Consider the following 22,809-nt stretch of genomic DNA (forward strand, 5'->3'; position numbering starts at 1 on the left):
ATGTCCCACTACAAATGAGTTTTACACACTTTAGGCATTACAGTTTGTCCATTCACCCTGAGGCTGTCCTGTTTACCACTTAGTGCTCAGAAGGTGCCACTGCAAACTTCACAGTAATGACAGAGCTTTTCTCCCAGCAACACTAAATGTGCATCCAAATCTAAATAAAAATAAAGTTGCTCTTTTTTCACAAAATATCGATCTTGGTTCCTTAGTGCACTTTTCTATGACTTTCGAGAAAAAATACTTTCAGGTAATAATCTGTTAGAGGAATTTTTTACATGTTTTAACACAGGTGCACACACATCCAGAGATTTTGTGCATTCAGTTCATCAACTCTCACTGTGTTTCTAACTCTAACTCAAGAATAAAACTCGCCATTGCAACAAGAGTCGCTGACAGAGGCACATATGATCCCGTTCCTTGATTTTCAGAGAGATACCAAATTCTTTCTCCCCAATTTTGTTTTCAAAATATCATTCTTTAATACATGGTGGGTTTGGTTTTTTTAAGTCCCTTCTAGATGTCCATTTATGATAGTGAAAATAGGTATACACATGATATTGATATACTGCACACATGCAGAGTGCAAGCCTTTCCTTCTCCCACTCTCCTTTTCTTTTATACCACCAGTGGGTGCCTTTCAAATACTAGTGCATAATTCATCCATAGTGTTAAAATTTTGTATCACAGTAACACCCAGGAATAAACTGAAATGTAAAAAGAATGCCTTTTTTGCAGTTCTTCTAAAATGACATAATTCTAAAAAAAAGGTATTTTACAGCATCTACCCAGGTGATATTTTGCCTCCATTAACCTGATGAGTTTCTATGCTAGATATAAGCAAAAACCCAATCAATAGATGGCTTTACTTAAGTACTCATTACAGACTTACACTACACATTACAATACTCCATTCAATTATTAAAATTACACCTGCTTTGGTAACTTTGAAGTCCAGATGTTATTACTGGTTGGTTATATGTGTGTTTTTCTAGCCCCAGTCCCTGCTGTACCATGAGCATCCTTGCCCTGACTGAGAACAGCTGCTTGCCAACGCTTAAAGGTAGAGTGTTGAATGAAGTGCCTCCTGTATTCCAACTCCAACAACTCCCTATGTTACAGGTGCAAAACCCTGGCCATGTCAAAAAGTTTGGCAAACACGTCTTGGTCTGTTTGTTAATGAGCACATCATCCAGCAGAGATGAACCTGCCTCCCTCAGACAGATGAGCAGTTACACTCAGCCAGGCTGCAGCAGATACCTAGATCTGGCATCAGCATCTTATCAACTGGGAGTCGCTGGCCAGGCCATTTTTCCATGTGCCCGAAGTCTCAGCCTCTGGACCTGCCAACCTGGGGGAAGCTGCTAGGTCCCTGCAGATAACTCTGGCTGCTTTGTCAGGAGCTCACAGGTACTCACACAACCCTGATGAGAGATGCTCGTGCTCCAGGAGCTTGCTTTGCTCATTCAGAGTCTGGGGACGGTGTCTGAACCACACACTCGGAGCTGCCGTGTGCTCTCAGGATCCCCTGCCCTCGGCGCTGGCCCATGGGCACATCCCTGGCAGTCGGAAGCACTGGGACTCTTCCCATGCCAGCAGGAGATGGACGGATGGATGGATGGATGGATGGATGGATGGATGGATAGATGGATGGATGGCAGGTGTGGGCGCTGGGGACGGGCGCTGCTGGCACCGCTGTCACCCGCTGTCACTGCAGCTGAGGGCACAGCTGCCACCCACAGCCACGGCAACAGCCACGGCCGTGGGCCCAGCTTACAGACCGTGGCATTAATTAGCTTAATGATGCTCTGCCCTACTAGAAAGCACGAGATAATTGTATTTAATTTGTGTACATTTTAATTACGGCCCAGCAGTGCCAAGTTTGATGAACGCATCGTCTTTTCCGTTCTGCTCTGTCACCGTGTTTGTATTAATTTGCATCTGGAGCAGGAGGGGCTGCTCAGCCCTGCTCAAAGAGACCCTGTTAGTTTTTACAGTGTCATCCTTCACACGGTGACGCTGGGTGGGACCTCTGCCTGCTGATAGCAGTGTCATCCCTTTCTGTGGCCACAAATTAAAAGCAGGTTGACCACATGCTCCAAGACCCTCTGGGGCCCCAAAGGCGGCAGCCAGAGAACAATCCATTCACTCATCTCTCCCCTTATCTGTGATGGAAGCAGAAACAATTGCATCATTTAATTTACTACTGAAACGAGGATATGGCTCATTGGCCCCTCGTTGTTTTGAAGACAGATTTAATTAACCTCCTATGAATCTTGCCAATAACTGTGGCAGCATCAGGATGGAACGGAAGATGTCAAAAAATCAGCTGCAGGGCTGGGTAATGAGCACTTCTCTAGCTTGCTCTGCTGAGAGGACTCATGGCTACAGAGCTTGGCCCCAGCAGAAAGCTGAGGAGCAGATTGAGTTAATACACTACTGACTGACCTCTGGGAATCCACGCTCAGGTTTGCTTTAGACTACTGAGAAAAAGAGAGGTAATTGAATAATTCCTAATAGCCACATATATCTTTAATGCAGAAGCCATTTGCAATCACTGGAAAATAAATAATTGCAATTAACTACACTGTTAAGTAAATATACAGTCCCTTGGGGAAGCAATCTGCATGCTTTTATAAGTCTGGCTACAATATGAAACTCATCACAATGTCTATGAGAGTAATTTATAATGAACATTTAGCAGGTGCCTCAGATGTGTTGTTGCCATTTACATTCATTAATAAAACTCTCCTTACTAGACCTGAAATTGTATGCATTTTAATTTAACAAATCTTTATTACACTTTCATTTTACACAGGATTTTTTTCCCCAGCATTTCTTTGAGCTTGTAAAGAACATTAAAATCTCTATGAGATGAAGGTATTTACAATGAACTGTCTGAGAAGATAAAACCAATCCAGGATCTTCTGTGCTTTTCTAACTGGAATGAAAATATGATCTGAAGCTTGTAAGTTTTATTTATTTATTTATTTCATGATGTGCAGGTTTATCTCAGAAATAAAGCACTGTGGTTTTTCTTTTACAATGATGGATTAGTATCACTTTACTGCAGGAAGAAGGGAACTGTATTACAGTTTTAAACTACCAGCCACTATGGAGCAGGACCTACAGGAGCTTTTACCACTTGGCCATGAATTAAATGGATGCACTTGAGATCCTAAATGGACACGTGTAGACACCTGCACATCATCACTGCCCAGGAAAAGTAACAGTGTCTGGTGTGGTTTGGGTTAGAGAAGCACAGCTGCATATGTCCATAACTACATACATGTACTCTTCATGCTATGTTAGTACTTTTAATGCAATCACACTTTACTGGTTTCTCCTGACTACTCACTTGTCAAAGGAGAAAAAGTCAGAATTTAAAAAAAAAAAGAAATTACTTCTGTGTTTGTAACAATAAGAACATGCAATTCTAATATGCCCTTTTCCTGATGTATTCAAAGCATCTTCTGCAAATACTACTTAGTTAAACACACACACACAAAAATATATGCACCTGACAAGACAGCCAGGTGGTTGGGGATGGCTCTGGTACTGCAAGAGTCTCTCCTGCCAGGTGACCTGTTTTGTCCAGGGAAGCCCACCTGTAACAATGAGGAGGTAATCAAGTATCCACATCCACTTGACCACCTCACTGGGAATCAGCCTTCCAGATCAGTGCTAATTCCCTAATTAACTATTAATCTTTTTAATGACAATTTTTAACGGGTCAGTTGTTGGCTGGAGATCCTCATTAGTGTCCAAAGCTCAGGATGAAACAAGTTCAACTTAAAATATTTCTTCAGATTTGAGTAAGATCTAAATCAATCAGACATGAAAAGCTGTTCATCAGCTTTTACTTTGAACAAGAGATGTTTGTTCAAAAGAGAGCGAGAGGTGTCTCACAGGAGGAGGTTTTGCGGACACACATCATGGCAGTGACAGGATTGCTCCTCCAAATTCTGCTAGCCCAAGTTCACTGAGTAAAGGGATACAATACCATCACTGGCTTTTTCAGAACGAAAGACCATGTTGTGCCAAGACTCTGTGATCAAATGGAAATTATGTGATTCACTGTAGCCATCAGCAATACAGTGGGAGCTAAAAAGTCATGCCAGAATGAAGTCATTCCTATTTTACTGGATAATATAAAATCACATGGTCAGAGGTGGCAGATAGGCACAGTGCAAGTGAATGATGGAGCCAGATATGCAACTACTTATGAGCAGTTATTACCTTTTAAAAAACGTTTAATCAGCAATTCCAGTCATGGCTTACCAAAGGGCTGCTTGGCAGAAATCTAGAAAGGAAATATCCTGGTTGAGTGTAACACATGGAGCAGACAGGGTGGGTGGACAAGGTGAATTCTGAGTTTTAAGAGGAGAACTTTGCTTTTTGTTCTGCAGGTAGAGCTTGAAAGTTTTTTGAAGGCCAAAACGACTGGAATCCTGTTGGTACCTTTACAAATGTTCATATACGATACACTTAATCCCTCTCCAGCTCACCTACCACCAACCCTAACAAAATGCCCTGTTTTTTCCTGGATACGAGGCAAGGATATGGTTTACCTAGAGCAAATGGATTTTGCAGTTAATGTGGCTTTCCCCTAAAGCCTGATGGTTTGCAAACTGAGCTTTGCGTTACTGAGCTGCAGTTCTTGGGACTGAGGAGCACACAATTACATTTCTTTTTTCCCTGGGAGTACAAGGAACTTTTAACAGATTTTTTTTAATCAGCAGTCTCAGACAGAAACAGGGTTTCATTCCCAACCAGTCAAAATAAGCTTACTTTCCTAAAATGGATTAGGAAGACTTATAGGTAAGAGTTTTAGTGTGGATTTTTTTAAATATGAAAATACAGTAATTCTCAAAGATTATTACAGACTGTTACCATGGCCAGCTGACCAAAAAAATACTCTTCCTTGTTCTAGACCCACCTAAAACACTTGAATGGTGACTTAAATAGAGCAGGACTGGTAAACTGGCTCACTGAGACAGAAGGAGAAATGCTTCTCTCAATGAGCACAGCTGAGGCTGTGATGGGATGCTCGGGGCTGGGCAGGATCAGGAGAGGAGGAAGCTCTGGACAGACACGCTGCAGGTACTGCCAGGCTCCAGCACAGGAGCTCCTGGACCAGTAGGAAGGGGAAATCTCTCTTTTTTAAAACTTCTCTAACAAAGAAGGGGAAAAAGCAGCTCTGCATGTGACAGATCCAAAGTGCCAGCCCACATGGACACGGTGCATGGGCACCTCCACACGTACTGACGGGGATCACAACCCTCTCACTGGCACTTCCACAGATCCACGTGAACGAGGAGTCAAGGAGAGATTTATGGGACCAATTCTGCTTCCACACTTCTGCAAGTGTTCGTGGAGTTTACAGAAAATATTAGATGCTAATAAGTTGTTTCAGTCAAAAAACAGAGAGGTAAAAGTAGAGATCAGAATGGCCTTGGACCTGGTCACGGCATGAAAACCCGTGAGCTCTGCAGCAGCCACTACAGGAGAGAGCAGCCTGCTCCCCAGGACTGACAGCAGAGAATTAACTTATTTCCTCCACGTGGTCTCTCATAGTCACTTTGTTTCTCTAATTTCTCACCAAAACCAAAAGCAACCAGTTCTTCGTAATAAACCTCCTCAATCATTCCTCCACAACCTCCCGTTCCCTTCTTACCCTTAATGTGTCCAGGGATTTTATTATTCTGGTTTTATTCAGGTGACAGGCAAGTAGTAGAAGTAATTTAATTTCAGAACTTACAAGCCTGTACCCTATTATCTTTTTATGAACCAAAGCACTAACTCATAATAATTTTTAAATTTCTGGAATATTCTTCAACCTCAGCCTACAGTATGTCTCACAGCTGCTGCAAATTTCTTTAAAGTCACCTCATCAAATCTCCTTTTAACTCGACTTTAGAAGACAATTTTCCTGAAGTAGAAAAGGTACCTTTGTCATGCACGCTACTATAAATTTGCATTGTACCTCTGAAAAGTACAAAGATTACGCTGACCTGTCTGTGTTAGCTTTAAAACAGATGAGAACAGAACTCCTGGAAAAGTTAAGAGAACCATCTTCTACATAAAGAAACATCAATTCATGTTTCTATGAAATGCTGTGACAGTACTTTTACTAGAGACAGTGCAGAGAAGCTGATATAGACTAGAATTCATAGGCAAACTAATATAAAAGTCCATATAATTTTTTATGTTGTAAACACTTCCATATATGCTGGGAATAGAGGTGCTGGAAGATACCTTGAAGCAGTGGGCAAATAATCAGAATGCTGCACCACCCAAAAAGTCTAGCATTTAAAAAAAAATTCAGTAGGCAAAGCAAAATCCTCGGCCACCTTTGCCTGTGCAGGATTAATTGAAGTTATCTGGCCATCAGACAGAACAGTCAGATCAAACCCACGGAAATGTAGATCTTTCTTTTGCAGTTAATTGCCTTACTAAATACACTTCCTACCTCCAAGGGTTACTTTTGGAAACCCTCATGGCACAAAAGGTGAGGAGCAGAGGATGTCCTCAGGCACCCCCTGAAGGCACGGCTGGCTGGTAGCAGCACCAGGTGTCTGTGCTTTGCAGGTTGGAACAGGGAGGTTCCTTCCACGAGGCTGGACTTTAATGGAAGGCAAAGCACTGGTGCTCCACTCCTTTATGGAGAGGGACCAGCCCCTAGCTTAGCTGCACAGTCTGATCAGGATGTGGCAGGATCTGGCCCTGACAGTGCTGCCGGAGTGGGTCAGGAACTGACACAGCAAACGCACTCAAAGATTCAGCAGAGCCACTTCAGCAACAGCACCTGGCATTGCCCATGTGCCGGTAACACCCTCCCCCCATTACTCCAGCAACAGGAAACCAGATTTTCCTAGCAAGGAAATCAATGTGACTTAAGATCAAGGTTCCCATAAATGTTCAATAAATTATATATTAACGATTTATTGCCTATTAATTATTAATTAATAAGCGTGACATTTTTGGCATGTGATTTAGGACACTGCACTTCGGGGTCTGGACTCCACATTTTGAACAGCTCTCAGATTCTGCCTTTATATGGCATAACTGGGAAATCCTTTAGAAACACACTTTATTTATTTGCTCTAAGCACAGTCTGCGTTTCCACCATGTATTTCCACACGTATTGCTCGTAGTATCTAAGTGTCCAAGTGTTCAGCACACTATGGTCTCAAGAGGGAATTCAAAAGGTCAGCAAGGAAACCAGAGATAAATTTAGTAATATACACAAAGATGACAGGTCAATGGATTAACCCTTAAGACCCCCAGTATTAACTACACTGCTGAATAGTCCAGAGAGTGGTTAATATCCATTTGCACAGGCACATGTTCAAATGCCAGAAGGGACTGGGATGTCCTTTGGAGCAGGAGGTTCCCAGCTGAGCACAGGCTCACACTTGGGCTGGCACAGCATGCTGGGGACATGAGCACCTCTGGCCATTCTTGTTCCTGCTCTGCCACTGCAGCTGTGCCAGGCCCTGCCCCAATCTGGGGAAATGGCACAGCCAAGTCACACCATCTACAAACCATGCTGTGAAGGGATTTGGGACTGGATCGTACATACCTCACACACAACTAGACCATCAGATCCCACCTAGTACAATTCCAACTAGAGATGGCCTGTAGCCCTGCCCTTCCAAGCTATACTTTAGGAAGTGAGCTGTCTCCCAGGAGCTGAACAGTGCTGTGCAGTGACTGCTGACTCCCTCAGGACTGTCCCAGTGCCCAGAGCAGTCCAAGGCACAGTGCTGTACAGTCACTTCTGTGGAGCAAACTGCACAAGACAACCACTTCTTGAAGCTTTTGGATCTGTGACATACGAATTTATAAACTGCACCAAGTGCAGAACACTACAAAACAAACTTAATGTGACTTTACTTGTGCATGTGTAAATTATACATGGAAGTTCCTAGATCACCTTTAATTATGCTTAAATAATGTTGCAGAGTACCTGTGTGAAGTTCTGCTTAATGGAGTATGCTGCTTCTCCAAAAGAGCAAAAGAAAATCTGTATTACTCTACTGTTTTTGCACTCACACAAGCACACACTTTAGCTAGGAAGAATATGGAAATTAATTTAATACATCTCCCAATTACACCTTGTGTACTCAAATGCAGCAACATTACCCAGCAGGGGTAAAACATTCCCAAGATGCAGAGTTCTGTGTCAGGGTAAGAACCTCCTGTGCTCAGTTGTGCAGCTCGCTCAGTTTGCATCCTCTGGGGTCAGTGACAGTATTTTGTTTGATTTGGTTCATTCTGAAACTCACAGATATAAATGTAGAAATCTTAATCTATTGGTACCAAAGCAAACACCCTCTGCAGTTTCAGTCCTGCAGACTGCTGGCAGTGAGTGAGTCAGGAAAAACTTGAAGCACCCTTCATCAGTACTGGGTGCAGGAGATAACTCTGCTGCAGTGACTGACAGGTGTTCTCAGACAGGAACATCCTTAGGAATACCATCACACCACTACTGAGGAAAAAACAGGCATAATAGTTCAAAACCAAGTGATCTCTGAACATGAATGATAACCATGGCAGCTGCAGCATAGCAGAGCAGGATTTAGCCCTTAACATGTGCAGTATGAAGCTGTATACTCTGAATTAGTGACTTGACTTTTGTTTCAATTATGCTTTAAGCTTGTTGATTGAATGACTGCACTGTATCTAGGAGTCCAAGAAGGAAGTTATTAGTTCCATATGCAGTGCTGTAAAGCCAAACTCCAGTTTTTCAACAGATGAAGGGCTAATCATCATGTAAGGAAAGAGAAAGGCACCACCTCTGGATGGGGGGAGCCAGCCTTTGACACACAGGACACTTATTTCCCACTGTTTGATTTACAAAATTACAACTTTTGGCTTAAAAGATACATTCCTGCCTGCAAGGACACCAAAAAGACATCTCAGTACCTGTGAGAATTAAAGTGTGAAAACCAGGAGATTAAACTGGTTTTCAAGCTGAGTATTATTTCTGACCCCATGTTACCCGGAGCTGAGCTTCAGCAGTCAAGTCAAGGTGATCTCAACTCGTAATGAAAAAGGTTTAGTACATTCTTTTTTAATACAAATGTCCCAGTCACCTTCCACACTGAGATGCTACTGGCACTGATGGCTGCCTGTACTTTGAAATGTGAAGTTCTACCATGGACATTTAGGAAATGCCTCTCATTTTTCCCCAGAGTAGAAATGTAACCCAGCGCTTCTTCTGCTTGCAGGAACTGCACTGTGAGCTCTAAGGAGATGGCAAAAGTCACAGTTAGTTAGTTAGTCAGATGTTCCTGTTAAAAGCAGTCTCAACAAAGTCTGATGTCAGTATTATCATTACTTTGTTAAGTCACGTTTAGCTTTCCACAGGAAAAAATATTTGAGAAATCAAACCTGGTAGTGTCTACAACAGAAGAAAAAGAGAAGTCCTACCTCAACTACTGCTTTGGCATCCAGTCTAAAGTTGAAATCTCCAAAGACAAAATACGAAACTTTCTCAAACCGCTGATCTATAATTCTGGAAAAAAAAAATGAAAACAGAACAAATCTGTCATTCTTTACATACATGCAAGGATGCACAAAAACACATATGTTGTCTTTAAGCACAGTCTCAGAAATAATTATTGGAACCATCAAAACTACCAGTTTATACTGGACCAATACATTAAGCCTATTTTTCAGTTGATTTGCTTTGCTTAGGCAATTCTATCACCAGTCCCTGCACAACAGTGCATTTGGTTTCCCCTTCCTGCCTGGTAGAGCAGACTGGGGGAAAGCACGTTTGCAGCAGTTTCTACAAATCACACAGAAGCAGCATTTGGATGTCATGGAAATCCTGAGAGCATCATGGAAGCTTGGAAAGCTTAAGGATACAGTTTTGGGCTGGGCATCTAAGAATCAGGAGCCCCGAATTAGCGGCGGGTTCAGAGTATGTTTGAGTTTACTGATGTCTAAATAACGTTTACCAGTGTCTGTGAGTACTCTAAGAGCCACATGAGGAGTGATGTGGGAGGGCTAAACATCCATCATCCCACGGAGCATCCCTGGTTCCCAGTTCAGCTACAGTTCCTTGAAGACAGCTCTCAGTGCTGTGCATACCAGACTACTGACTGAGGCTGTAGCTAACACCTAACAAGTGACCACTTCAGCTGTGCAGTGAAGATTAACTTTTTCCTCAAGCCTTTGCTCAGTCCTGCCCAGAGAGACACGGCATTACTGTCCATCTTTCAAATCTTGTGTTATTAAAAACTGTCATTACATTATTAGCTGTTCTGTTGTTAACAACAGTTGTTTGGTAGTCCCAACAATTGTAATTTTACAGCTTCTGGGGATCTTGGCACTTGGAATCCACTGAGTCACGCTTATTTTCAAACCAGGAATCAATACAATTCATCTCCTATCAGTGGCTGAGAAAGATACAGAACACCCAAAATTCAACTGCCACAGCCACAAAGAATTTACACAGACAAAATGTACAAAACCCCACCCTGGTACCCTCGGTGTGCAAGGTGTGAGAATTAAGGAACAAATGCAGGCAATAAGCTGTGAACATTCTGGGATACATGAACATGTAAGTGTTACAGTGCCAGAAAGCCCAGGTGAGCCTGGGGCAGGTTCCACACAGACAGTACAGGGTTATCCAGCAGTGCTGGGCAGGAGGCTCCCCAGAACACACTGCACAGAGAGGAGGCACTTTACAAGTCCCGATGCATCACATCCATTTAGACTTCTCAAAGCTTTAAAGATACAGCATTGGATTTGCAGTGAGATACTGCTGCTCTTCTGAAAACATCTCAGCTTTTGTCAACAGTAATCTATTATGTAAGGAATATTATTCTATGGAAAACATGGCGTGCATTGGGCCTAAGACAGTGATCATTTGAAGAAAATTTTTTGCAAAGACTTTTTCTGGTATGAAAATCTCCAGTCCTCCATTCAGCTGACAGATTATTGCAGGCACTGTTAATAAATACTGCCCACTGTCAGCTCCCAGGGAGCTCTGAGACAAACCTGTCACTCCTGACCTGCACGAAACATTAGTTTGATTAGTGCCCTCATGGCGCACTGAAGGAAAATAAGAACTTAAAACTTAAACCATTTACAGTGTCACAGTTTGCTAACACTATCACTGCAAAATTGGATCCACATTTAAACATCAGAACAACTGATTTTGCTTTACCAACTGTCCTGATTCATATTTCAGCTTTGACTCTGCTCATTGCCATTTACTGCTGACAGAGGAATGACAGATATTGCAGGAATGACATCAAGGTCCATTGAAGGCCTCCTAAAACAAATTGGGATTATGAGAGCCATGCCTGTGATTGTATTATGCAGAGACATATTTTCCAAATAAACAGACCATTCCAAAAATAGCCCATGAAAATGCCTCCAAACTGATGAACAAGCCAGCTGATTAGTCTGCTGCTGACCAATTAATTAAAACTCAGTCATTTCATAGTCCTGCACATTACCTGATTTAAACATGACTTGAGTACAAATCAATGCCAGCTTTACAACTGATAATTTTATCCAGTTTCTCTCCTTGTAGCTTGTCTTGTTGGACATTTCAGAAAGAATGTCTCATGGCAGACTGAAGTAAGACTCCAAATGTTACTTCTCCACAATAATGCTCCAAGTGGTTTCTGACTCATCTCTTTTCACAGGTGGTGAAATTGAGGTGTACAGGAAAATTCCCAACAGTGACACAGCAAGGGATACACACAATTATGTACTTATTAAGTGATCTGTGGTACCTAACAATGAAATATCCTTTAAATGACTCAACTCAATACAGGTATGTAACCTACTGTCCTTGTCTTGGAACTTACTACTAGTTCAAGAGTTCCCAAATCTCAGACCTCTTTCTGCAGTTTGGGACTGTTGTGACGAAACACTCCCTGGTGCCTACAGAATCAATGGCACAAGAATTTGGAGTCTGACTCTCCTAGAGATGGCAATAAGGAAGAGTACAGCAATATCCCGGCACTTAGGGGACTGGCACAGAGGGAACTGGGACAGAAATGGGGCCAGTCTGGCCAGGGACACAAAGGGCAGGTGTCATGACTGGGGTGACAGCTAAATAAAAGTGCTCTGTTCCTCGTGTTTCTGTGTTCTGAGCCACAACATGCATAGTTCAGCACGTGTACAGGTATGGAGAACTCAGAAGACCATGTTTTTTTAACAAGAATGAGTGCTTGCAGATGAGCAAGGAAGGCTTCCACATCAGTGTTACTCTCCTTTGGTATTTGTTTCTCTAAAAATACCCTTCCTTTAACCACAAATCAAACAGTCCTTCAAAAACGTTGCCCTGAATCACTCAATGGAGTGATAAATCTGAATCATATAAAAAGTAAGCAGCCAATCCATGTAACCAGTATAAATCCTATGGTTTTAGTGGGAGGACCCAGTGCCATTTCCTTTAACAACTTTTACCAGAGCATCACAAAGGGATGACTGAAGGCTGTATTCCTGCACAACATTAAATAGCTTATGACACAACAGGTGACTCAGTTAAAGATTTCACGACTGTACAGAAGCCACAAATATTTCCCTCCCACAACTCTATGTGCCAGTACACACAACAGATCATTGATGCCTTCGCTGGCTGTGCTGCTTGTTGTGACCTGTGCAGGGTGACCAGGAGGGACAGGCATTCGGGGTGGATCCAAAGCTGAATGCAAATGAGACTGAAAACCTGATTCTTCACAATCTTTGCCCTTGTTCAAGAAAGAATCACTTATGGGAAGTGAGTTCGTTTGCACTCAGAACATACCACAGAAAGATCTTTTACTTCTGTGCATTTTGGAAATCAATATAACAAATTCAGTCTGGCAAATCAGCAACACCAGGAAGAAAGTATGTTCCTGTCTGGGCTTACTGATGTCTGGTAAACTTTAGAGCATACAACTATAAACACCACAGATGATTTCTCTTCTACCAGTTCTGCAAACACAGAACTTGTAACTGCACAAGGAGTTCTCGGTAACCGGTAAGATTCTTCACACCTGGAACACATTATCTTAATTATTTGGCATTTTCAAACCATTTCTACATTTTTAAGTGATAGCTCTATCCTGAATGTCTTCTAGACTAGTTGGGTCTGTCTGTTTCTTTTCACATTTTGTTGTATTTTGAGAAGAGGCAGACGAGTTGAACGGAAGAGCTGAAGAGCTTTTTAGCTATGACAGGGCAGTAAGAGAAGGAAACACTCGAGCAATTTTAACTTCAAGTATAGTTTACAGTCCAAGGTAGTCACATGCTCAAATGTTTTGATAAGTCAAATCCATGGTTCACACTTTTTTTAAGAAGTAAACTCGACTGTCACTTCTAAGAGTGCAAATTAATGCTAAATTACTATAGCAATTTCTTTGGTGCAAAATAAAGACATAGAATTCTTATTTCGGTCAAACAGCTGCAATTTGGCTCATGCTGGGCATCAGCAAGAGTTTTACAGGCCCAGAAAGAAGCTCCTGTGTCTGCACTGGAGATGTCCTTGCTCTGCTGTGTTGGTCAGGCTTCGAGCAAACCCCCTCCCCTCAGCAGAGCTTTTGGCATGGCACACCCTGACACCCTGTCCTGTGACAAAACCATCTGTTATTCGGGGGGCATCAGGAGAATTATGAGAAACCTTCAACCTCCCTGAGCTGTGCCACTCAGCAGCTTCATCCTGGGCTGACCAGCCTGGCTGGGATGGGAGCACAGATGACTGAGGAAGAGGTCACACAAATGCCACGGTGGAAGCACGTGCTCAGCATCTGCTCTGGAGCCTGGGTACCCCAAATTACTCTGCTGTAAGGACACACCTCTCAGCCTGGATGGCAGCGTCAGGTACGTGACTGTGAGGGGAAGTTTTCTCAAAGACACTCAGGAAATGCCACATCCCTACCAAGACTAAAACAAGGAAGAGGCAGAGATCCCTCTTCTCCTCAATACAATCTGGGGAATCTGGGTCTATTTATTAATTTCAGTTGCTGCAGAGAACAGAAATCAGTGCAATCCTAAAACGAACAATTCTGTGTTACTGGAATCACTGAAATCCTTTTGTAATTTACTTTATTTTGAAGTAACTCATTAAAGTAGTTTACAATTAAAGTTACTTGATGAAAGGTACCTCTTCTACAAACACTGTATGGCGCACTGTTAATACACTTCAAAGCACTGAAATTCAACCAGAAAATAACAGGACAATCAGAAACATGACTGACTTCCCCTTGCTTTCATACTTCTCCCCCTCCCATACCGTGGCAAGAACGGAAAAGACACGGAAGTGGATAAATATCAGCAATTTGGTCATGGAAGAGAGCAGCTGAACATGATTCAGTGTGACAGGAGGCACTGTGATTTGGCTAAACCATTTCTCAGGGCACTTTGTAAGGAGGATCAGCAGCATTATTCTTTTAATAGCCATGTCTAATGCAATAGCCAGCTGGGTTTTGTCTCAGACCAAGGTATCAGCATCAGGTCAGAAGGTAACATTCTGTTTACACGATTATTTCCTAAAGCACTTATCTTCTCCTCGGTGTGAAAGTTGACTTTTCTGTTTGTAAGGAGGCCTAAAGAATTGAGGGAATGGGAAAAATTAGCTACACTGAGCTGGAGCTGAATGGCATTAGGTGGGAGGTCTGAGAAAGGCTGTGGCGGCGCTCAGCAGGACACCTTATTAGCCGCGTCACCGCAGTTCATTCAGGCAAGCCATACCAGTGTCACCAGCATTCCCACACAAAGACAAAGTTCTTCACACAGTCTATAAACATGCCTCCCTGGCCAATTCATCCTAACTTGACACCACTGAAAAGAGGGCCTTGAGGGTTTTGGGTTTTTTAAACACAACAATAACATAACAAAACAAAACAAAAACCGTGCAGCTCTGCCAAGCAGGCTGAATGGGGGAGAAGGAGGGACACTGTCACGTTTCTTGGGAAGGAACAATCCAGGGGTCAAGCCATATTTTATTCAGTGAGCAAATTTTTATAATAACCAAATGTGTTTAAGCTAAATACCAGCTAATATGAGCCCTTACATCTTCCTTGTGCAACTTCTGGGGTAAGATGCCATCTCTCCACGATCTCTTTTTTCTGCACATTAGCCACACGTGGGAGTTTCAGGCACAAAAGCTTTTACAAAGGACATAGAATAGAAGCTTTTAGAAAGGACATAGTTTGGGTTGGAAGGGATCTTAGCATGTGACTGCCTGTATAAAATGTCCACTCCTAAGGAAAGTAATATGAAGATCACAAATAGCATGCAGAGATGAGAGGTCAGCTCACTCTGGTTGTGGCCATCGTTTCTCTGGTGAACGTGCTCACCTTGTTTATTGCTGAGCTGAGCAGAGCTTGGAACCACAGGTTCTGTGTGGAGCTGAGCCAGCAGAAGGCAGCACTGGGGTCCATCCCTGCAGGGAGACTGCACAACCCTCTCACACTGGGTAAAGTGTTCAGGGAACACGTGGGGCCACTCACACCCTTGATGTCAGAGCCTGGGCCCCTGGCCCCATCCATGCAGGAGTCACAGTGCCAAAGACATCATCAACTCACCTTTTTTGGCCAGTGAGGGTCTTACCCCAACAGGGAATGTTTGGAAAGGGGGAAAAGAAAAAAAAATGCAGAAAGGGACTTGGCCATCCTGTTGGCGGGAGCCAAGAGCTCCTCGGGAGGCAGCAGGTGACCTACGGATAAGAAGGTTATACACACCTTCTTTTCCACAGACCTACCAATGCCAGAGGTAGCAACAGCTCCTGCAGTGACTTCTGGTGGAATGTCACGGAACAACAACAATGAAACCCCTCTCCTGCCACAGCCACGTCTAGGAACTGAAGACCAAGAGGATGGAAATACTAGGTTTTGGCTTACACCAACCCAGACACAGGACTACGGTGTGGCTGTTCAGACTTTTGCTGTTCCTATCTCCATTGCTTTTTCCTTTCTAAGTTTTACTTGGAGATCAGCTTGCACACCTGCACCTCAAGAGCTGGTCCCTGGGGTGTCCACCTCTAGCAGAGGTTTCAGAAACAGCTTTGAAACAGAATCCCATCCTGTCCTGCACATCACCCCTCTCCTGCAGCCCCGACAGTGCTCAGCATGCACCCGTCTGCAATTCCAGATACACATTTGGGGACAAATTCCAGAAAAATCCCCATCAATTCTGAGTACAAGTTACCTGGTGACTGACTGTCTAAGTGTGCCTCAAAAGTCTTAACAGAAGTGCCTTCATTGGCATGCCCAAGGTGGTGTAGCACTGTCATTAAAAAGATAAAGTTTATAATATTTTTGTGCCTTGTTCTTTCTGATATAATGGCTAAAACCTATTAATAACACCAAAACATCTCAAAAGGTCAAGCACCATATAGCAAGATGAAGGGAATTGTCAAGAAGCTTAGGCAATCATCTTAACACTCAAGACATTTGCCAGGGCTGTTTAACTAATATGTGATGTTCACTTTTAATTTCAATATAGTGCCATTTGGGCAAAAATGTTGTATTTTTTAATTAATTACAATGTCAGCAGCTATTAAGATTAAAAGAAAGACCACATCAATAATAAATACTTAATCCAAAGAAAGGATTACAAGAAGAGCAATAAAAATCAATTTTTAGAGCTGGAAAATTGTGACTTTTTCCTCACTTGACTGGTATTTTCATTATATTGACAAACCCATGATCTTACCTGACACTGACATTCGCCTAATGAAATAGCAGCCCTGGATAATGATGTAAGGACTTGTCAATTCTGCTACAGGACAACACAGCGCTACAGCACTGGTGTTATCACACAAAGATATTTTGTGCTCTTCGGCTGATGTAAGAGAAACTACAAGAAGAAACCAGGGAAACTGTACAGCTTTTTGAATCTACCTTTATCATGGAAGATTAACATTCTTCTGCACAGCTTCTGAGCTCTTCAGTTTTGGTGACACTTGGTGCTCAGCAGGCAGCAGGTAACTGCTGGATCTTCATCTGCATTAAGTCGAGACATTGCAATTCTCACAGGGCTTGGATGTGGAGAGCAAAGCCAAAATCCTGTGCTCAGTGTCAAAAGTGCAATAGTGAGCCAGAAATAACTAGGATATGCAGCAGTGGGATACTAATCCATTAACTTCTTAAGGTTGGGAAAAATATTTTTTGTGACAAATGTAGGAAAACTCAGACCAGAGGCACTGTCTGTCCTGAACTGCTCCTGTATGGGAACGGCAGTGGGATAGTTAAGGAATTTTGCCAGATTTCAGTCTTGCCAGACCTGCAACAAGCATGTTTCCCAGCCCCACCTCCTGTGATGACTGTGTGGGCAGTGGATGGTGACAATACTGGCCATGTCACCCATGGAGCACTGCAAGTGACGGAGACCTGCAGGCTCCCACTGGCCTGGCCAGGGGAACAGCTGGGCTCAGGGGGACTGTGAATTGAAAATAAACCAAACTGCTTCTAGGAAAGGGCAATACAAATGACTCAAACCCAGACAGACTTCACTTGCAAAGGACTAAACAATGCTCAACGATGAAAAAAGCTCACGAGAAACCAATTTTACATTATACCTTTGAAAATCGCACTACAGTGGAGCAGTGAGCTAAGAGAGGGAAAAAAACCAGGGATGATGATGTGACAGAAACATTTGAAGTGCTAAAGAGAAGGGAACAACCCTCTTTCCAAAGAGCACAGTGATCAAAAAAGTTATACCTGTCAACACCACGTTTGAACAAAGAAAATTCTAGTGGATAGAGAAGCAGAAGAACCTGCTTCCTTGCTGAAGTGAGAAGTTCAATCACCTTGGCTGTGCCTTAAAACCGGCACCGACGGAATGAAGATAAAGAAGCTCCATAACAGGTGAGGCAGCCACAGCCACTGACCTGTCCAGTCACAAACAACATCTGCCCAGACAGCTACAACCTCTCCAGCTCTTGTAGAGGCAGACGAGTGGCTGGAAGTTCTGTGCCTCACATCCCTGTTAGGGAGGATCTGAATCTTTTCAGGACATCGAACACAGGATGCAGACCCCACAGCCTCCTCCCACAGTGTTCCAACCTTTCTATGGCAGTCAAAATGTCCAAGGTGACTACTGGCCTGGTGCCCCACAGGCTCCAACGGGAGCAGAATGGGGCTCTTTCAACCATTTCTCCATTTTATAACTACTAGCTCATAGCATCAGCTCACAGCCAGCATTGTAAATAAAATCACAATAGCAATTTATTTTCATTTCTCTGCAAATGAATAAGAATTGGATCAACAGCCCATATAGATTCTTCTTAATTGAATCATAGCTACCCTGGAAGATTATATGGCTATAGGATAGGAGATTTGAAAAGGCACAAACCACAATGGATGCTATGTCAGTGTCACCTTTAGCTGGACACTAATGACTGCTCTTCATCCAGCTCCAGGCTCTCTAAGGAATAAATTACAGTAAAGAGAAAATATAACTCAATGAGAATGTGGCACACTCTGCACATTCTCATATAAAGCCATTTTCTGAGCAAAATCAAGCAGGCAACAAGTTATTTGCAGCCATTTCTTTTTTAAGAGGCATTCTCTTTTCTTCCATGGCGTGTTTAATTGCACTCATGCTCCTGGGAGTGGGACTGTGCTACAGCACACCCAACCTCCACTAGAAAGACACAGCAGCCAACAGGGCAGCTCTGGGAGATCCTATTACTGGAAAACAGGCAAAAAGGAGTAGAGTCCTTAGGGAGGATGAGGTGGAGGCTGTGAGTGCTGCAAGATCAGCCCCAGACCAGGCAATCCCTGACTGCCGTCACCCACATCCACACTCACACAATCCTGGACTGCCATCACACACACCCACACAGTCCCTCACTGCCATCACCCACGCCCACGCTGCTGCACAGGGACTGGGTGGGAAAACAACTGTTGGAAACCCCTCCAGGAACCCTCAGAGCTTCACCTGCAGCATTTCTTCCAAAAGAGCCACAATTCTATCCACACTGGGCAGGCAAAGTGAAGACTAACTTAGTGTATCTACCCTATTTTTTCTTTAAGTGACACCTTTCTGTGTGACACCTGCAAAAGTTCTGGATTTTGGATGTCAGATCTTTGCTTCCAAACATGCTATTATTTACACAGATTTACCATGAGAGAAAAAACCCAGATCTTTCCCATCTGAATAATGCTGAAAATTTATTAACAAGCTGTTTAGTTATTAATTAATGCCAAAAAGAAAAGAAAAAAAATAAGTTACCATTGTCATGGCAACTATTCTTTTTTTCCTTTTCAAATATATCTTGTACCCGTGTGGTATATATGATTATTGTAAATAAAATACATGTGTGGGCAAGAGAAAAGCAACAGAACATCACAACTTAGTGTTTTCTCTTGTCTTAAACTTGTTGAGTTTTAGTGAAAGTGGCTTTTAAAACAGAAAGAATGAAGAAAACTTGATGTTAAGATGAGTACAATTCCCTTTTATTTAGAATACATTGTATGTACTATTAATTAATGCCAATTAATAGATTAATTAATACCAAAAAGGAAATCTTGAAAATAACATATTAAAGGCAAAAATACTGACTAGGACAACGAGAAATCATCATATTCACTTAATATGGAAGTGTATTTATTGTGTCCTTAAAATTATACTCATGTATACTTTCCATTATAATGCATAAAATACAAAATTATTTTTCTGCTAAATACATAATCTAAAAAAATTCACAATATGTCTGTGCAAAGAGGAAGGACACATGAGTTCAGTTTTTGACAACTGCATCAACGATGCAAAAGCTCAAGCCAGAAGGAAAACAAGAAGTAAGGAAAAGTGTCTTTGGCTGTATTTGACAGGCTGAAAGTAACAACACAATTTTGCTGGATTTACTCTTTAAAGAGCATATTATTCAAACACGCTAATTTTGAGAGCACTTAACCTTCGTTTAAGGGGGGGATGACCGAATATTAATGAGCTGAGCCTCGGGTGTTTAATGAAAAGCTGTCGATTTGAATGTGATCCAGGGGTTTAAACCTTTGTTAGAAGACATTTGACTGGAAGGTTTATTTGCCCTGGGAGTGCTTTCTATCTGAATACACAGAAATTTCACTAAACATTTAAAGGCACATGTTAAAATCACTGTTGCAAAAAACAAATAAAGTTAAAAAAAACCCCTAAAAATAAAAAACTCCAAAACAAACCAAAAAACCATCCCAAACTCTTGGAAAGAGAGCTGCTCCAAGGATCTTCCCAAATGACCCAGATCTTTAGAGTGAAGTTTTCCTTTGCCTAGAAACTAAGTGGCTTTTCTTTTGCTCATTCAGCTGCTAGTTCTGGGAAAAGCCCAAAGAGAAACATTTAGATTGGATGGGTCTTTGAGAAGAGGTGACAGTTGACTGATGAGCATCCATAAAATGACAAAGAATAGTTGTGTGGAGCCGGTGCATCACATCGCCTCTCCCTGGGAAACTAATTGCTCTGAATTGTTAATAGTAACATTATTTTTCTGGCAATCATTTCTTTTGAATACCCAAAATGAGCATGAAACAGCTCCTTTGACCAGACATAAAAGTTAAATGTCCCAATGTTGATCAAATTAACTTCAGCTATGTGACAATGGACTATATTTGTGAGAAAATAATGAAGGGCACAAAGGGGAGCTTTATGCCAAGATTTCACAGTTGTAATGTAAAAATGTTTCTGTTGAACTAGGCCAGGGAACATTTCAATAGGAAAACAGAAGAGCACTGTCACTTTCTTTAAAAAAAAACACATTCATTTTATGGATCTGAATGCTCGAGATAATTTCAGGAAGTTTAGATGGCTGACACGCCAAGAGCCTCAGATCAGGCTAACACCTCACGTCCTGCCCTTCCCAAACTCTCCTTCACACTGTTAAAGGGCCCGGGCCTGCAGCTTCTCCTCATTCCCCAGCCCAGCTCTTGCATTCGGCACTTTTCCCCAGCAAGTGGCCACAGGACATGACTAATATGCCAATATGATTAATTAATATGACATATGCACATGCATTAATTACAGCAGATGCATGAAAGACTAAACTAAAATGTAAACTACATTTCCTCTCCTACTCTCACTTAGAGCTTACACCCTCTAACTTCAGAAAATACAAAAAAGCAAGTATTATGCAAATAGGGCTAATTGTACATGGGAATTATCCAAAATGGGCCCAGAAGAAAGTTTTTGCCCCACAAGATACAAAGCAGATATTCTTATTCTCATTTTAAAGCAAATTCAGTTTTTATTGTACCTGTGTCTACCTGGAACAACCTAACTGATTTCTGGGAGCTCAGTTGGGGTTTACACTGGTGCTGACAGAGACTCATTACACACTTCAATATTCTACATACACACTGTATTCGTAAAGATACAAGCAAATATTTGCTTAACACCAGTATGATTCCAACTCTCCTTGTCTTTAAGGCATCTATCTGACTCCGTATCTTCTTCTCCCTTGCTAAATGGCTAATAGCAAATTCAATCTGCCTCAGCACATACCAGTGCCTTTAACAGTGTTCTTGTTATTTAATTAATTTTTTAAGCTATTAAAGCTAAATCACTGCAGATTTAAACTAAAAGAACAAAGCTTCAAACTAAAAGAACAAAGCTTTCTACTCCCCAAACATGCTATTAGGATTATTAACAGATTCCCTCAGGAGAAAAGTTTTAGTGCAACTTTAAATCATGCAACTCCATGCTTTTTCCTTTGTTTCCCCCCCAACCCCTCCCCTGCTCAGAAATGCTGGGATGTCGTGCAGCTTCGTGCCTATGTGTTAAAACCCTATGTTAAAATAATTTTGAGGAAAACAACTTCCCTGGCAATCTGAACAGTTAAACTGATTCATTTGAGCTTTATTTGCAAACCCTTTTCTGGTTTGCATCCCAAACTCCTGTGGTAGCTGTTGCCCAGATGAAAGGCTGTACGTAACTCATGTTTATGAAGATGCAGCATGAACACAACTGCGCTTTCACTGACTCCCACAGTGACCTAAATCAACTGTGAGAAGGTGTTTCTGTTTCATTCAGTGAAGGTTTAGCTCATTAAACTGTTTTCCTTCTCAGCATTGTTCACTGGGTTTGAACTGCATCGCTGTTAAATGCTCTTTAGCAGTTTAAAGGCTTTAAAGGAAAAGACTTATCAGTCTCTGTTTTTAACAGCACTAAATCTGCATTATTAGTTCATGCAGATAAGGGGATTTGAAAGCTCAGCTTGAAACCTCTCTCTTCTGTATTTATCTGACACTGCATAGTTCCAGTAGCTCAGCTGGAAATGTAGATCTATGAAGCTTTAAAGAGAGATTAAAGCCAAGAAAAGAAGTACTTTTCCCCTATAGCTGTTCTCACTTTCCCTTTTCCTGCTGTCTGAGGGAGTGCTGGTGGACAATGGCCAAAGATGGTTCCCAAAGCCCCTGAATGGGGACACTGTTGGTGGCAGCATTCATTCAAAGTGAGCTTCAGTGTATTGTCCTCCCCAATCAGCAGATCAGAATAGAGTGTGCTGGTGGCTGCCAAAAGGTTACCCCTGCCGATGAAAGGGGCTTCCCATTATTCACTGCGCTACAGAACTCCCCCTTTGTGCCCGCCAGCCCATCACTGCTCTGTGGAGGTCCGGATCTGCGGCTGGCTGCTCCCTCAGAATGGACAATTCATCCACGGCGAGCTCGCTGTGCCACTGGGCAACCCAAAATCCAAGGGCTCCTTTTCTAAGGACAGGGGAGTCGGGGCAGTTTTTGGCAGTGTCACATTTTAATGATATACCGTCGTGACATCCCTGACCCACAGCTGACACTAATACTACAGTCTATTACCTTACCCTTGCCAGGGCATCGTGGGAGGTCCAAAGCCAAAATT

The 22,809-nt window shown here is 42.4% G+C and overlaps 1 protein-coding gene across 1 annotated transcript in view; it reads right to left on the bottom strand.

The window, feature by feature from the left end:
• INPP5A (inositol polyphosphate-5-phosphatase A) overlaps window positions 1–22,809 on the bottom strand; it is a 147,290-nt gene that overhangs the window by 55,113 nt on the left and 69,368 nt on the right. The window contains exon 8 of the mRNA XM_027655260.1: window positions 9,442–9,526. Coding sequence (XP_027511061.1) covers window positions 9,442–9,526 — 85 coding nt within the window. The remainder of the gene's footprint in view (window positions 1–9,441; window positions 9,527–22,809) is intronic.

This window comes from Corapipo altera, unplaced genomic scaffold (genome assembly GCF_003945725.1).
Source record: "Corapipo altera isolate COAL_440 unplaced genomic scaffold, ASM394572v1 180, whole genome shotgun sequence".
Classification (NCBI taxonomy): Eukaryota; Metazoa; Chordata; class Aves; order Passeriformes; family Pipridae; genus Corapipo; species Corapipo altera.